The sequence below is a fragment of the Heterocephalus glaber genome, unplaced genomic scaffold (genome assembly GCF_053883595.1).
Source record: "Heterocephalus glaber isolate CG9 unplaced genomic scaffold, H.glaber_assembly_v1.0 deba00001538, whole genome shotgun sequence".
Taxonomy (NCBI): Eukaryota; Metazoa; Chordata; class Mammalia; order Rodentia; family Bathyergidae; genus Heterocephalus; species Heterocephalus glaber.
Genome location: NW_028258333.1, coordinates 5,173,582 through 5,189,591, shown reverse-complemented (window position 1 = coordinate 5,189,591; position 16,010 = coordinate 5,173,582). Strand labels below are relative to the sequence as shown.

The 16,010-nt window shown below is 42.3% G+C and overlaps 1 protein-coding gene across 1 annotated transcript in view; it reads right to left on the bottom strand.

Annotated features, from left to right (window-relative positions):
• The window catches only part of Fbxl7 (F-box and leucine rich repeat protein 7), a 399,360-nt gene extending 383,687 nt beyond the window's left edge, over window positions 1-15,673 (bottom strand). Inside the window, exon 1 of the mRNA XM_004845198.4 lies at window positions 15,534-15,673. Coding sequence (XP_004845255.2) covers window positions 15,534-15,570 — 37 coding nt within the window. The 5' untranslated portion in view covers window positions 15,571-15,673. The remainder of the gene's footprint in view (window positions 1-15,533) is intronic.
• Between the last annotated feature and the right edge of the window lie 337 nt (window positions 15,674-16,010).

Genomic DNA, 16,010 nt, shown 5'->3' with positions numbered 1-16,010 from the left:
ATGCAAATAAAATAACACTGTGGTTCACAGAGAAGATGGAGGAAATGCAATCAGGAGAGCCAAATATATTTTCTGAAAATAAGGGGTTAATTATTATAAAATAGCTAAGAGAAATCAAAGAAAATTTCATTTTAAGAAAGTATCACTGAATTAGGCCTGAACTGAGTAAGTCAGATTAGGTAATCACAGGAGAAGAATATTCAAGAAACACAAGAGGAAAGACACACATCTAGGGAAGCAAGAGATATGTTAAGGAAATGCTGAGGTTCCTAATTTGGCCAGGAAATAGTGTGCACACAGAAAATCTCTGAAAGAATTATGGAGAGAGAATCTGGCTGCAGAATATATTTGAGTACCAGGTAAACGATATTTTGATTTAATTTATAGACAATATAAACATTGAAGAACATTTCCTAGAGTAGTAGCTGGTTGATTATGGCAGAGAAAGTATATAAAATCTGGATCCATCTAGTAGTGATGCTAATAAGCTAAATAATTTGTTTTTCAATTAATTCCAAATTTCTCAGGATCACAGTAACTCTGAATTTATAATAATTTGATAATCTCAGTGGAACAGCATTTAGGCATAATAAAATGACTAATAAACTATTGAGGATGATCAAAAGACTACATATTAATTTGCAGTCATTTTTCATCCTGCACATGATTCAACTTCTGCATGTTTAGTCAGTCTAATGAATCTGGACTTACTATTGGTCCTTCGTGTAATACACATTGCATATTTTCCAATTCTCTTAATGGCCAGTGACACAAAATGTTGATTTCAGGCAATAACAACTATGACCATCTGCTGCTTTTTCACTAATTCTTTTTCACTATTTTGCCACCAACCTTGGTGATCTTCAGAGATGATCCTTCAAAGAAGAGCAGATAACCAGCAAAACAAGACCATGTAGAAATGACTGAGGTGTGTAATTTCAGTGCCAAGTTGAACAAATGGATCAGACAGATAGATGATCTCTAGACCCATCTGCAGTCAATTCTGAACTACAGCAGCAGACCAACTCCAAGCAAATTCTGTGACGATTCTACCAAAGTAGCACCAATAGCAGCAGCCAGGAACCATAACCTTGTTCTGTTCTTTTCCAACAAGCAAATGTTATAGCTTGGGTCTAGATGTCTCTCCCCTCCCACCCTCCAAAGCCTCATGTGGTGGTCATAGGTGGGGCTTTTCAGAGGTGGCTGGATCTAGACTGTGATGCTGGAATCAAGGGTGTGTGCTTACTAAACTAGTCCAGTGGTAGGTTTGGCATAATTCTACATGTGGATAATGAGAAGACCCACCTTGTGTGTGAGTGCTACCTGCCCTAAGGGCATGTAACCTGAATAGAATATAAGGGACAAAAAGAGGACTGCTGCAGCTGCTCACTTGCTGCTTCTCTACTTCACTGCTTTGCTACTTTCTGCCTGCCATGGACTGTTTCCCCTCTGTGACACCCCTCTGCCATGCTACTCTGCCTTGGAGCCAGCCAACTACGAACTGAAACCTCTACCAACTGTGAACTACAAAAAACCTTTCCTCCTTTAACTCTGGGTGTTGGGTATTTTGTTTCAGGAATGAGAAATGTAACTGAGACATCAAGTCACCTTAGTGTACAGGGCTCAATTTACTCATATATGAAATAAAAAGTTTAGACAAGGACCACCAGCAGAATACTAATGCCTGTCTCTTAACTGTTAGCTGTTGATTCCCTTCTTCTAACGACAGTCAGGATTCCCAGGAAGGTGATTCTGTCAGTGACTACTGCCAAAATAGTATCCTATCCCACATAATCTGTTGTCTTATGTTGAGTGCCCCAGAAAAGAGCTTTTGAGATGATTTGAGTGCAGGCTGTTCATTGAGAAATACTTGCCATTAGTCCCTCCTATAATAAGCATTGAATATTTGCCAATTCTCTTAATGGCCAGTAACACAAAGCATTGATTTCAGACAGAAGAAACTATGACCAGGATCACACTTATGAAAGCTAAGGAAAAAAGGAAGATTGGAGAGAGAGAAGTGATGCTGTGACACTACTGCAATGGAGGACTCAGCCAACTCCATGGGGAGGCCTGGACCCAAAGTGGCCCTTTGAAGTGCTCCCAAATTGTGGCCTGCCTCAGCTCATCATGGGATGTGGGCTGTGCTTCATCAGCGGCCACCACCTTATGCAGGTGTGAGCATGAGGGTGTCAGATCTAATGGGACTGCATGGACAGGCAAGTATGGCAGCCACCATACTTCTCAAACCCAAAAAGTAAATGAAAACAAAGAAAGAAGCATGATGAGGAAAAGAGAAATGGAATAAGAAGAAACATCTGGACTTAGAACATCTATTTTAGCATCCTAAATCCTCATCATTCGTGTCACCTTGGCAGAGCTATGCCCTCTCTTTGTGCTTCAGTCTCTTTCCCTATAAGGTGCTTTGAGTTACTTTCACCACTGAAATATCTATGATTCTACTCCACAGATCATTCTTGGTCAGTGTCCAAAGTTCTCTTATTACCTACCACAAAGCTTACACAGGTTCCTTAGGGGGAAGGGGCACTGAAAATCTCCAGGAGTACTTCAAGTTCACTTTGGTTAAGTGTCAAGAGGTGACCTTCTTCAGCAACAGCAAATTCACATGTACACACTGCAGTGGACTCACAGCAATCCCACAATTAAATGAGATTTTCAGGCAGCAACTTGGGGGTTTCAACATTAGATTGAATACAATTATTCAGTTAGTTGTATCTTTATTACCCCTGCTTCCCCTTGTGAGGCAATTTTCCTTATGGGAAGTAAAGCAACCCCGACTGAAGCACTTAAAAATGATCCTTTTCCTGTTTTTATTAGCCGGTATCAAAGAAATGACTATTTGACACACAACCAACAGGAGGGAATTGGTTTTTTATTGCTCAGTTCATGTTGTTATGGCTTTAGAAGTAGAAAAAGACTCCCCAAGGAAATACTGTCTCTCAAAACAAGCTTGTAGTGCAATCAACAGGAGAGGTCTTTCAAGATGGGGAAAATAGAGACAAATATTAAAATATAATTAGGTAAGCAAAGTGGATGCAAAATAACACATGAAAAGTAAACTGTTCCAGATAGAAATGCTATTTCCTAAAATTTACTTTCAGAATAGTACACACTACATTATCCAAAGAGTGCCAAGTAAGGCTTTTCTGAGCAAAGGAGTGACTGATGATCTTTAAAATCAAAAACCAAAACCCAAAAATGACTATATAAGCATCTGCTAGGAATCTGAACTTATACACTGTCACCTGAGAAAAAATGCCAACCAGGCTCAGGGTCACAAAGAGTAAAGTTCCTTCCACTGAGGAGATAGCACGTCCATTCATCTGATCTGAACACACTTTCAGTAAAGAGGGAAGTGAAAACATGTATCTCTGAGCAGAGACCACAACACAGAAGGACTACATTAATGTGACAGCCACATGTCCTTGGTTCACAACCCCAAGCTCCACCTCCAAAGTTTATTTCCTTCATTCTTTTCCTGATCCCTGATGTGAAGGCATTCCTCTAACAGACAACTACATTACTTTTAAAGAAATGACCCATTGATTCCAATTGTATTTTTCAAATTCCTTACAGAAGAGTCCTGTATATTTCTCTTTATTGACAGAAAAAAAATAGATGAGAGGACTATGTGGTTAGCTAAGTCTATAGGAAAAGGTGTTTAGAGTCTTGTGTTGTGTACATGGCCATAGATGCTACAGATCAGCAGGGTTTCTCTTTTATTCTTATTTGCATTTTAGCAGTGTGGACAACCCAAGGCAGAAGTCTTACTACAAACCATTCTGAACACAGCAGACACACATAATAACCTTTATATTTTGCAGAGCAAATAGAAGAAAAGCAGAGATGCAAAGCCCCAAGATAAATTAGATCAGTATGAGTTTCAAAGACCTCAAAAGCTTATGACAGTTTAATCCAGAGGGAGTTGACAAAGGCAAATACATGATTGATTAAAGATAAAATTCATAAGATGTTTCCTACATTAATGAGGTAATATATACATATAACCAGATTCCAAATTGATCAAAAATGTTACAAAACAATACAACTTTCAGTTTAAAAAAACATACACTGTAGCATTCTATTCAATACTAATAAATGAAAATAATTAAGTTGTCAATACTATAAATTGGCACAGGTGAAATCATCAATAACTGCCTACAGCAGTGCTTAAAAACATATATTTCCTGTTTCCTTAAATATACTTAGCTCCCCTTCCCCAGAAGAAGATACAATTACAATGCTAAAGAATAAATTTCCAAGTTACAATATCCTCAAAAGCAAATGTATGTGCATAGAACCTTTTCTTTTAAAAAGTAATATGTCCAAGTCTAATAAAGTTTCCCCGGAAATATGATAGGGCTCTTTCTATGTATTTTTTAGACAAAACACAGAGAAGGGCTCCAGTTTCATCCTCAGTTATTCATTTCACAAAGTATATTGAGGACCTACTGGGTGATCGGAGTTCAAACACATGAGGTTGAGCATACAGGATGATGAGCAATGAAAAAAGCACAAAAAAAGAAAAGTAGAGATTAAACTACAGGATAGTGAATGGAAAAGAAGGCAATTAATGTCTAAATAGACAATATGGATTTTTCTCCAACAATGACAGACCTGAAATGACTTTTGATACCAAGTCTTTTTGAAGGACTTTCCCAGGACCTGAACCCTTAAAAGATCTTTGCAAAATGTGGTTACACAACAACAAAGGATGCAAGAAGACTAAAGAGAATCAGGACTCAGTTAATGCTGAGGGTCTCAACGTTAGCTGATTCTTTGATCTTCCAGCAATAAAATAACTTTCCATAATGTCCCAAGTAGAGATTTTTGTTTTCTTTTGTTTTGTTTGTTTTGTTTTGTTTGCAGAGGGAGTGTCTGGTGGAGCTTTATCAACTAAGAAGGCCACTCTACTGAACAATGTCATTTAGTAATGAATACGTATCCCCCTATAATTCTCATTGCAATGCATTCTCCTTATAATAACTTCATGATTGTGAAGCTGGGCCATGCCACAGCCCCCTGTTCCAAGTTGACCAACAGGCACCAGCCCTTTCTAACTCTAGTAAACCTACAAAAGCAACTGAAGGATCCCACCTTGACATGCAGGCCCCTATTTTCATCACCGGGGCAAGTAATTTAAAAGACTAGCAAGAATTCCTATTGATAATCCTCTAGCACACTTACATTCTTTATTTCTTGTAGCGTTTAAAGGACAGCAATGGTGCACAAGGCAGTGTTCTCCACTTAGAATCAGAATGAGTCCACCTAATTTCACCGTCAAATCAAGGCAAGTCATCGATCTACCCTGTCTCAGTTTCCTCATCTACAGACACAATCCCTATCATGATAAACGAGGCTGATTTCTAAAATGCTTTATTGGTTAAAAAGCAATTTCATAGACATAATCATGGAGAAACCTCTCAGGACCTGGCAATAAAGGAAGGCAAATTACCAAATATTTATTAGAGTAACTCCCCCTGTTAAAGGCTGTTTAAAATCTGTACTTTTTAAAACCAGAAGGAAATTTAAGACGTAAATTCTAAACCATTTATGCAGGAATAAAAGTGTGTGCAGTTTTCTGAGCTCTCTATTAGCTTTGGTTGATGAGCAGTTACAAAAGCTACCCCAGGTGAAGGGCTATCGGCACAAAGATCAATTTAAAGTTAATCGTGCTCTGGAGAAGCCAGAGGACAGCCTCTCCGCCTTACTTCGCACTGCGCACACTCTAAAGAACATGCTAATTATGTTATGTGTTCAGGTTATTACGGATACTAGATAGCCTGCCAGTTTGTCAGCAGATTGTTGCCTAATGAGCAGTTAATCTGTCCTTTGGAGAGCCTCAGAAACTGAGCTGAAAGCTTCCTTCAGAAGGTGTCTTTGGTTTTTGATCACCTACTCCATAAAACTGTCACTTATCAGTGCATTTCTTTGAAACACACAAACGAAACACAGACTGGGATTTTGGCTGCAGCCCAAATGACCAGGCAAGAAGGATCATGGGCACAGTGAATGAGGGCAGGGACTCCAGAGGGGCCACGGAGACTTCAGGAGGCCTGACTCCTCTGCTCCCTGCTGTGTGACCCAGGCAGGAAGGACATTACCCTCCAAGCTTCCGTGTCAGCACCTGCGAAGGGCCACGGCCAGCGCCTGTGTACAAGGGGCCAAAGGAAGGAAGTGATGCCCAGTAAGTAGATGCTCAAGAACTGTTAACTACTTTTATTAAAATGAAGGAAAATATAATAAAGCTGACAACAGCCAAACCTGCCAAATAATAATCATTTTCTGAGTTTTTTTAAGAAAAAGAAAACATAAGCAGAACATTGATTCTATTCTTTCCATTAAAGGGAAACTGGTGCTCTAATTCCATTTATCCTCAATTTACTCACTTCTTTCCTTCCCCTGTATTTATGTTCTTTGTTTCTCTCCCCCACACTCTCAGTCCTATACCTTGCTCCTTTCCCCAGGGTCCACACTACCACTAATACCTTGTGAGACTTGGCCTTGATCTCAAACTTAACCAAGATGCTCCCACAATTTGACCCAAGAACTTGATTGACCCAAAAGGTTCAACTGCACATATCTGCACATTTCTGGCTTCACTTTGCCAAAACACGGCTCCCTGACAGCAATCAGGTCAATCCACAAGAAATTCTTGAACTCTCTCTCTAGAAATTCCAATTGTCTTTCCACAGCTACATTTGCTTGGAAAATACAAAAAGGAATTTACCACAGAAAGAGTAGCAAACAAAAAATGTTTTAATAACATTTCTACACATTGCTCAAGGCATCTCAAGACACAATTATGAGTTCATGCAGTGTGAACAACTGTTTTTCATTTTGTTACTGCTTTAAGAATTCAAATAGGAATTGATAGAATGAGCACATCTAATGCACAACTTAATAGAGATTTACGGCTCCAGAAACAGTCCACAATTCTTCAACCATGGAACAGGGAAACTGTTGACCATGTGTTTATATTTCATTACCGAGGAAAATTCAGAGATGGTTAGTGATTACTCATGTCAAAAGTTTTAAAGCTATACCTCTTTGGGGTATTAACAACTGCATTTTGGAAGTTTTTCTGACCAGTGATTTCCATTTGCCTTTCCTGCAGCATGTGGGCTTGGGAAACTCCCAGGCTTCCAGGCCATTCTGCCTTTCACTGGAGCGTACAAGGTCCTCACTTCTATGGAGGCCCTGGAATCACTCTCCATGAACTCAACCTTCTGAGAAACGGAACATGGAGATGTGGGAGGAAATGAGGGTGCGTCACAGAACAACAGGGTTCCTCCTAAGAGCTTAAGCAACTTCTCCTCTAAGTAACCTGTGGGAGTTTGTTGTTTAGAAAATATACACATCTTTTTGGCGTTTCGGGAACTGTAGATACTGTCCTGAGCTGTCATCACTTAGAGAGTAGTTCAATTGTAGGGTGCATCTTCCACTTCCCACCTGAATCTACATTTAACATGTTAGGAGGTGCAGTGTTCTGTAAAATAGCACTTACTAGCTTGCTCTTAAGTTCCTGACTGCTGTGATTTACAGGAAGCCTGTGTGTGTCCCCCACAGGTTTGTGAAATTTAAATTTGTGAAAGGCCTGTTGAAATTTACTTAAGAGGATGGAACTTAATCAGACTGTGGTATTTCGAGATGAGGTCCTTGGGAAGTGATGGGAATTATGTAAGGTCATTAGGGTGGTGCACCATGACTAAATCTCGGGGGCTTCACAAGAAGAGAGAGAAACCTAAATACATACAGACCTACTTCCTCTTGCAATGTGATTCTCTGTAGTCCTCATAACTGCCACAAAGAGGCCACCACCAGATGTACTCCTTGGCTTACCAGAAGTGTAAGCCAAAGTGAACCTCTTTTCTTTTAAGACAGCCTCAGGTACTTCCTTACAGTAACAAAACTGGTCTAATACACTGGCCTCCATGCCTGCCTTCCAATTAGACTTTGAAACTCCTTAGAGCAAGTCATTTCCCATATAAAGACTGAGGCAGTGAGGAGATGGAAGAAGAGGTCTGAAATTCTGTGACAAAGAAATTGAAAAACCTACAATCTTGGGATGTTCAGCTCATACTGACTTTATTTCCATGTGGAAGAGAGAACAAACAGCTACTCTGGCCCCTCCTAGCAGACATGGGCTATCCAAGTGCCTCGGCTTCTTTAAAGGGAGATTCTCCGCGTGGTTCTAGTCAGTTTGTAGCTTCTGATCAAATGTCAGTAGCAAATAATACCACTTAAAGTCTCATAAAGTGAAACATTGAGTCAAGGCTTTCAGTATAAATACAACAAAAGGTCTTGCTTCAAGTTTAGTAGATCTACATGTTCTCAGTTAATACTCAAAGTAACAGCAACACTATAAGCAGAGTCCATATCCATGACTTCACTAAAAATAAGAAATCCTTTCTCAAATCCATTTTTTTGATATAAGGAGGTTGTGTCCTCTGGACAGCAAATAAGCACGTATAATTAGTAAATTTAGTAATTACTATCCAAATATATTTCAATGGAGGTGCAACCACTGTGGAAATCAGTATGGAGATACTCAAAGAACTAGGAATGGAAGTCCCATTTGACCCCGCTATTCCCCTGCTGGGTATCTTCCCAAAAGAATTAAAAGAATCATACCACAGTGATATATGTGCACCCATGTTCATAGCAGCACAGTTTGTAACAGCTAAAACTTGGAAACAGCCCAATTGCCCAACAACTGGAAACTGGATAAAGAAAATGTGGGTTTTTTATAAAATGGAGTACTACTCAGCCATAAAAAATGAGAAATTAGAGACATTTATAGCTAAATGGATGCACACTGAGGCGATACTCTTCAGTGAAATAAATAGGACAAACGTGTAAATACTGAATAGTGTCTCTAGTGTGAGAAACTGAAAGTGTAAATAAGGACTAAAAGGTATAATAGATAATGTGAAATAGGAAGAAAAGGGGCAAAGGGGAAGGGGAGGTGGGAGGGGGAGGGGAAAGGAAAGAAGGGAATGGAATTAATATGAGAAAATGAAAAAATGGAAAAATAGGGAGGGCTGGAGGGGTTGAAAGGAGGGCAGGGGAAGGGGGAAAATAAGAACCAAGAGAGACTATGTAAAGGTGCAAATTTCCAATGATGAATGTCATTATATTGTATACCTAAAGTGTACCAATAAAAGGATATACATATATATATATATATATTTCAATGGAAATACATGCATATAAGACATACACACAACACAGAATTAACTCAGAAAAAGTGAGGGCAAAGCTTTTTAACAGTTAACTAGAAATAGAGACACATTAAGGGGAACAAAGTAGGAACATGAATTAGAAACAAATAAAACTCTCCATCAAATATAATGACATGTGACAGAGTGTTTCCTAGGGAACTCGGCTGAGGGTCAGAAGGTTGATGGCCTTACTCTAAACAGACTTCTCTGGCACCACCTCCTTGTCACACAGAGGACTCCTCCTCCCTAGGTACCCATCTCAGATCTGTACAGCTCTCGACACTAAACAGTCTTGGTGCCAAATCTACTTCTGTAACTTAAAGACATTAAGTCTTTGTTCAGCACTCTGAAATTTAATTTTCATCATGACAGCGCTTCAAAGATTATGTTTAAGATATGAAGTTTCTAAACTTCATTTCTTTCTTTGTTCATGCACTCAGAGAATTTGTTAGCTCTAGGTTTTGTTCCAGCTGCTCTCACATATTATAATACATCCCTAAGGCCATTTTAACATGCACACTACCTGGAAGGATTCACCGTTCAAACTGACAACCAAAGTTCTGAAAGCAGCTTCCAGAGATAATACCAAATGTGGGCTAAGAGCAAAAGTGGCTTATGATTATTCGGAATCAATCCAGAATTCATTCTGTTTGAAATGGCAGCAGGTCAAATAAAGCTTAAATGAGTTGATTCCTAAATAGAAAGAAAAATGATCTCTGTATTCTCTTTTGTTTTAAATATGCAAGGAGACAGAAAGAATAATTATCTCTCTTTTCTCTTTTGTTTTAAATGTGCAAATAGACTCAGCAAATCTCTGAAAATATCTTCTCAAACAAACAGTATGGTTAGCTGTACTAGTGCTTTTATTTGAACCAGAAGTGGGACAGTATCTTTTAATCTTTTAATTTGCATCAGAATGGAACTATTTCCTGGAGGCAAAGATGAGCCCCTACTTCTGTTTCAGAATTAAGGTGAGCTCTGAAGGTATCTTTACCACACATCTCCAGTTAGGCAGGCAACATCTACTAATCCAAGTAATAAAAGGAGACTGTGTACATTGGAAGAGCATTTCCTGGGCCTTCTCCTTCCCCTCCTTTAACCGCAATCCCAAATAATCTGATAAAATACAACTGGATGAAGCATATTAGCAAAGAATCTAGGCAAAACTATGCCCAGTGACTCTATTCTGTGGTAGCTACTACAGAAGACTGATAATGCAATGCTTTGCTTAAGATGATGATCGGCACCCTTATACATTGAAAAAGACTGAGGGTTTCTCTCACCACAAAACCCATATGTTGAAACCCCAGTGACCATGTGAGAATCTTTGGAGGTGGAGCTTAGGGGAGGTAATTAGGTCAGTGAGGTGAGGCCATTGGGAGGTGTCTAGGTCATCTTGGGAATGAGATCAATGCACTCATGGGGCATTCCTGTAATCTCAGCTACTCAGCAGGCTGAGGCAGGAAGTCTGCAAGTTTGAGCCCAGTGAGATCCTGTCTCCAAAAAAGTTATAACAAAGGCTTGGGATGGAGGTCAGGGGCAGAGGGGAGGGACTCATGGGTAGACACCAGAAAAACCTGACAATCTGTAGCACAGAAAGGGACCCTCATAAGAACCTGATCATATCAGCACTCTGATCTCTGACTTCCAGCCTCCAGACTATGAGAAATAAATTTCTATAGTTTGTAAGCCAGGCAATGTATGATAATTTCTTACAGCAGTCTGAGCTAAGACAAGTAGAAAAGGTATCCACCTCCATTTAATAACACAGTAGTTTAAAACACCAACAGGTTATCTGGATCCTCAAAGCTCAGGCCTCCACTTCCTTTGAGTCTTGGCCTAAATGCAAACTTCTCCACAAGGCCAAGGCTGACCAATTAAAACTGCAATGCCCTCTTCCACCTACCCTCCCAGTTCCCTTAACTTGCCAATTTTCTTGTATGCAGACACCTTAGCTCCTAGTAATAAACCATACGGTTTACTGAATTACCCTGTGTGCTAGCAGTCGCATCCTTTCCTTCCCAATAACACACACTCTCACACACACATGGATATAAAACTGATAAGGACAAGATCTTTATTTACCAATGTATCAAAAGCATCCAAAAGTCCGTGGCACGTAGTACAATGCAAAAAGTCAACAGATGCTAGCTCACGAATGAACCAATGACTCCGCATTACACTGAGTTGGCCCAGAGTCCCCATTCAGCCCACTGTTACTATACAACTCTGGAGAAATTATCGCCCTCTCTGGTCCTCAGTTTTCTTCTTAGTAAAACAGGGTACACATAAGTGCCCATTCCATAGGCTCATTTGAGGTTGCCATGAGGCAATGCGTGTGAAGTGCTTAGAATCATGCCTGCACATAGCAAATACTCGATAAGCATTAGGTGTCAACATTATTATTATTTCAAGATATGTTTCCCCAGGTGGTGATGGATTTGTGATGATTTATGCTCTCAGGCAACTAGCTCTCCTCAACTGATGGCAGCAACCTGAGATGGTGAAAAGGCTCTTGGTTGATAGAGTAGAGCGCTACTAGGGGTCAAACCCCACGGCTATGTCTCTCCAGCTCCGATTCAAGATACCCAGGGCTTCTAAAAGGAGCTGTTAACAGTGTTAAGTGCTGCTGCCTCTGACCTGCTGAAGTAGAGTAAACAGAACTGTGAAACCACTGAGTAAGTGATGGTGAGGCTCAGAAACCTTAAAAGGCAGGGAAAGCAGCTCCCTTCTTCCTACTTGAACTGAGATTTGTTTATTTGGCTTAACTGGAGTCAAAGCTAATGGTTCTAATGGCTTTGAATTACTCAAGTCATTCTCCAGATTTCTACACACCAGAATATAACTTACATTTTCTAAAGAAGATAAAGAGAAAAAAAATGGTCTTCCATAAAAGAATTTCCCAGAACATACTAATCATTTAGACAGTCGCTTATGTTTCTAGAAAGCTGAGGATCAAGAACAGTTTGGTAACTTTCTGCTAGAGCAAAATTCAAGTTTGCCTAAAGGCAGTGGGCGGCTGGGGGGGGGGGCTGCAAGTTAGATCATTAATCTGAGTCTTCACTATGCTTTAGGAAAACAAAACACTTCGGAAATAGGCACTCTGGATTCACACATAACTTTGATCTAGAAAGAAAATCAAGGATTTAAGGACCTACTGAGTTAGGCTAGGCGGGGATGTGAGAACAAGGGAGATAAAGATGAGAGAGGAAGAGGAATGACCACAGGAGGAGAGCTGTTCACTGATTTCTTGGCAGTAATAGCTTTCACGTCCCTATTAATTATAACATGTCTTCCCACAGCTAATCTTCTCTTAAGTGGTCCATTAGAGCATTCTGAGAGTAAAATGAAAAAAATGACCACATGGTCAAGGAAGATACAAGGACTAATCAGGCCACTACGGAATTCCACTCTTCATATTAGAGAACACAGACCCAGGAGCAGAAACTGGAATTAAATTCCAGATTCCCAAATTGATGTTCTAGCTCTCGTCTTACACAAAACCTTCCCAGAACTTCAGTGTGCACATGATAAGTGACTGGGGAGTTTCAGAAAGGATCCAAGATTTTCCTTTCTGACAACCTCCCAGGCAACCCCACTGCCTTCCTCAGGTTACCCTGAGTTGATGCTTCTGCCTCCACTGAATCTGCTAAGGTAAGGAAAGCCTCCAGAATAACTGTTGCTTTTTAATGAAAAAAGTATTTTCCAAGAGCAGGGGAAAGTAAGATTACCAGTGAAATATTGACATTTTAAAAGTTCTTCCAGGGCCGGGGATTTAGCTCAGTGGTTCCGCCGCCTGCTCTGCAACCACAAGGGCCCAAGTTCGATCCTCGGTACCAAAAAAAATTAAAATAAAAGTTCTTCCAATTCAGTATCTGTATATTCAAGGAGCCATCTGCAGGATGGTATCAACTGCCACGAATTAGTAAGATGTAATTGCTACAGATTTTTGAAGCACACACAAACAGCAGTATTTCACAGTTGAGTGGCCTCACTGCAGTCTATTGATATGCATTTATTGATCATTTCCTTCTTATCTCTGAAATACTGCACCATGCCTAATTTGCACCAAAGGTAGAAAACTGTCTTAATTTGCAGCCTCCTTTGATAATAGAGTATTATGTCTAGAGACTGCTTTCACTTTCTTTTAAATTTGAAGCTTTAGACAAGAAAGATGGCACACCAAATTCCACAGGCTTGTTTGCATGGATGTCATCACGCCATAGCACAACATCACAGTGTTGACCAAGCCTCCTTATATATAAAACCTTATTTAGGAAGGGCATAGCATAATGGAGGAGGGGACAGGGAAAATGGTCATATTTCCTTTTTGTTTTTTGTTTTTTTCTAGCCTATTATTGAGGAATCTTGATGTATTTGATAGAGTCCATGAAAACAAAACTCAGTGTATCTCTGGCCAAAACTCACAGTTTCTGCCCAAATTTTCCTGTTGGTCCCCTTCAATCAGCTGGACACAAGAGGTTTTCTCCTATAAAAAGTCCACAATGTATCTAAACCTGAGCCCAGTAAAATGTGACTTCAGCTGAAGTGAAAATGCAGAGGTAGCATTTACCGGAACAGCTGGAGAACATTAGCTCCCTGTCTCCCCTTTTCTCTCCCAAGGGTTGAAAATTCTGCAGCTCAGACAGGAAGTCGTCATGTACCACACACTGCACAATACAGAATGCCGGGATATAAGAACAAGTTGCAGAGGATTTGGGAGTTCTGTGCAGGGGTTTTGTTGGAGACTGCACAGGAGTGACTCCAGGTACTTCTCGGGCTGCCACCCTACACACAGACAGACAGACAGACACACACACACACACACACACACACACACGCTGTTTAAGTGTCATAATGTATGCACACCCAGAACTGACAAGCACAGGAGACAATCACCGAAAGCTTTTTAACTCCCGTTAGAAAGTTTAATCTTTCCTTTCTCCACACATTTTTAAAACATTAACTTGAAAGACAAGCTAGGGAGTGGCCAAGATTCTCCAACAATCTTTTCTGGCATAATTTCTCATTTGTTATCAAAAAACGACACCTTTAACTTTTTAAAAAAATTATAAAGTCGTCAAAAATATCTCTCCCCTAACTAACTGCCCAGGATAGAGATGGAGATATCTACGTACAGATATAGATACACAGATGTGTGCATGGGCACTCATACACACATGGAATTTAAAACACGACGATCTGGAAAAGAATGATTTAGACAAAAGTTTCAGGTGGATATGGTTCTTTTAGGGTCGGTCTCTGCTGTAGCTCCACAAAGCTGCTGAGAAAAGAACACAGATCCAAACAAGGGAAGAGACACCCACAGCTTGTGGCCACAGCCCCAAGCTCTGAGCAGGAGATAAGAGGATCCTGAACACCGCGTTCTGGAGAGCTGCTCTGCATTCCTACCAGTCTGCGAGCTCTGGCCCCGCCTTGGTAATCGCCAGTCCGCGGGGGCGCGGTTGTAAAACCGACCCGGCTCTCCCGCTCCCTGGCAGCCAAGTTCACTGCACCAAGCCTAACCTCTGAACTGCGGAAAGCAAAGCGCCTCTGCCTCGTGCCCATCAGTGGCACGCTGCTAATCACCCGAGCCTCAGCACTACGGTTCAAGGCGAAGCGGGGGAGGAGGGACGAGGGAGAAGCCAACCCGCACATCCGTCAGCCTTTCAGGAGTGGGCGGGGTTTAAAGTTTCCCTGACTTCCAAGCTCCCACTTGACAGGCAATATTTCTGTGCAACTTCCAGCCCCACGTAACAGATGGTTCTTTGCCCGTCTTGAGCCCCGAGAGGGCCCAGACAAAGCTCGCAGCCATTCCACGCCTCGCGGGGCCTTAGATGGTTATTTTCACGGAGCTGTCAGACCAGGGGCAGACAGCAAAGAATGCAAGCTTAACTTCGCCTCCCCAAGGAAGTTTTTTTCTCTTTCTTCTTTTTTTTTCCTTTTTTCTTATTCTTTTCCTTTTTAAAATTTTTTTTATTTTTTTCCTGCTACAGGAAAGGCCAGGGAACTGGAACACAAAGGCCTGGGAAAGTTTAACCGCGTGATTTTTCCAAAGCATCCTCTACAATTTGCAGAGCCGTCGCCGGACACCCGGGCGTCCGGGAGGAAAGTCGAGGCACACGTGCTCAGAAGCAGCACACAGCACTCGGGCCGTCCCAAACACGCAGGGAAGGGCTCACGCAGACACCCCCGGGAAAGGCACCCCGGCGCCAACCCACTCGGGAGTCAGCCGGGCCTAGACCGGCGGGACGGGGCGCCCCGGAGCGCGGACGGGCGGCCACTCACCCTCACTGCCGTACTGCTTGCCATTGTTCGCGCCCATCCTGCCGCCGTCATGCCCGCCGTCTCCCGGGACACCGCATAGCTGGGCGCACGCCCTGCGCCTCTGGCCCGAGGAAAGCCCGCCCGACGGGACCGTTAGCCGCTCATCGCCCCGCGCTCGGGGCTGATCTGGTCCGGGGCGGCCGCTGCTCCGCGGAGGGAGGGGCGCCGGGTCCCCTCCTGGCACCCCGAGGGCTGCGGGCGGGGCCCGGGGAGCCGCCGCTCTCACAATCCGCGCCGGGCGGCGGGGGCGACGCCGCTCCGAGTCCGTGCCCCGGGGCCGCCCAGAGGCTCGGCGCGCCGCCGCCACCGCGGGGTCCCCATCCGCGCGCCCCGACGCCCCGCGGTGCGCGCCCAGCCGCGCGGGCGCCCGGCCCCCAGCTCTGGCCGCCGCCTCCGTGCGCCCCGCACACAGCTTCCCCGGGGAGGGCGAGGCGGCCA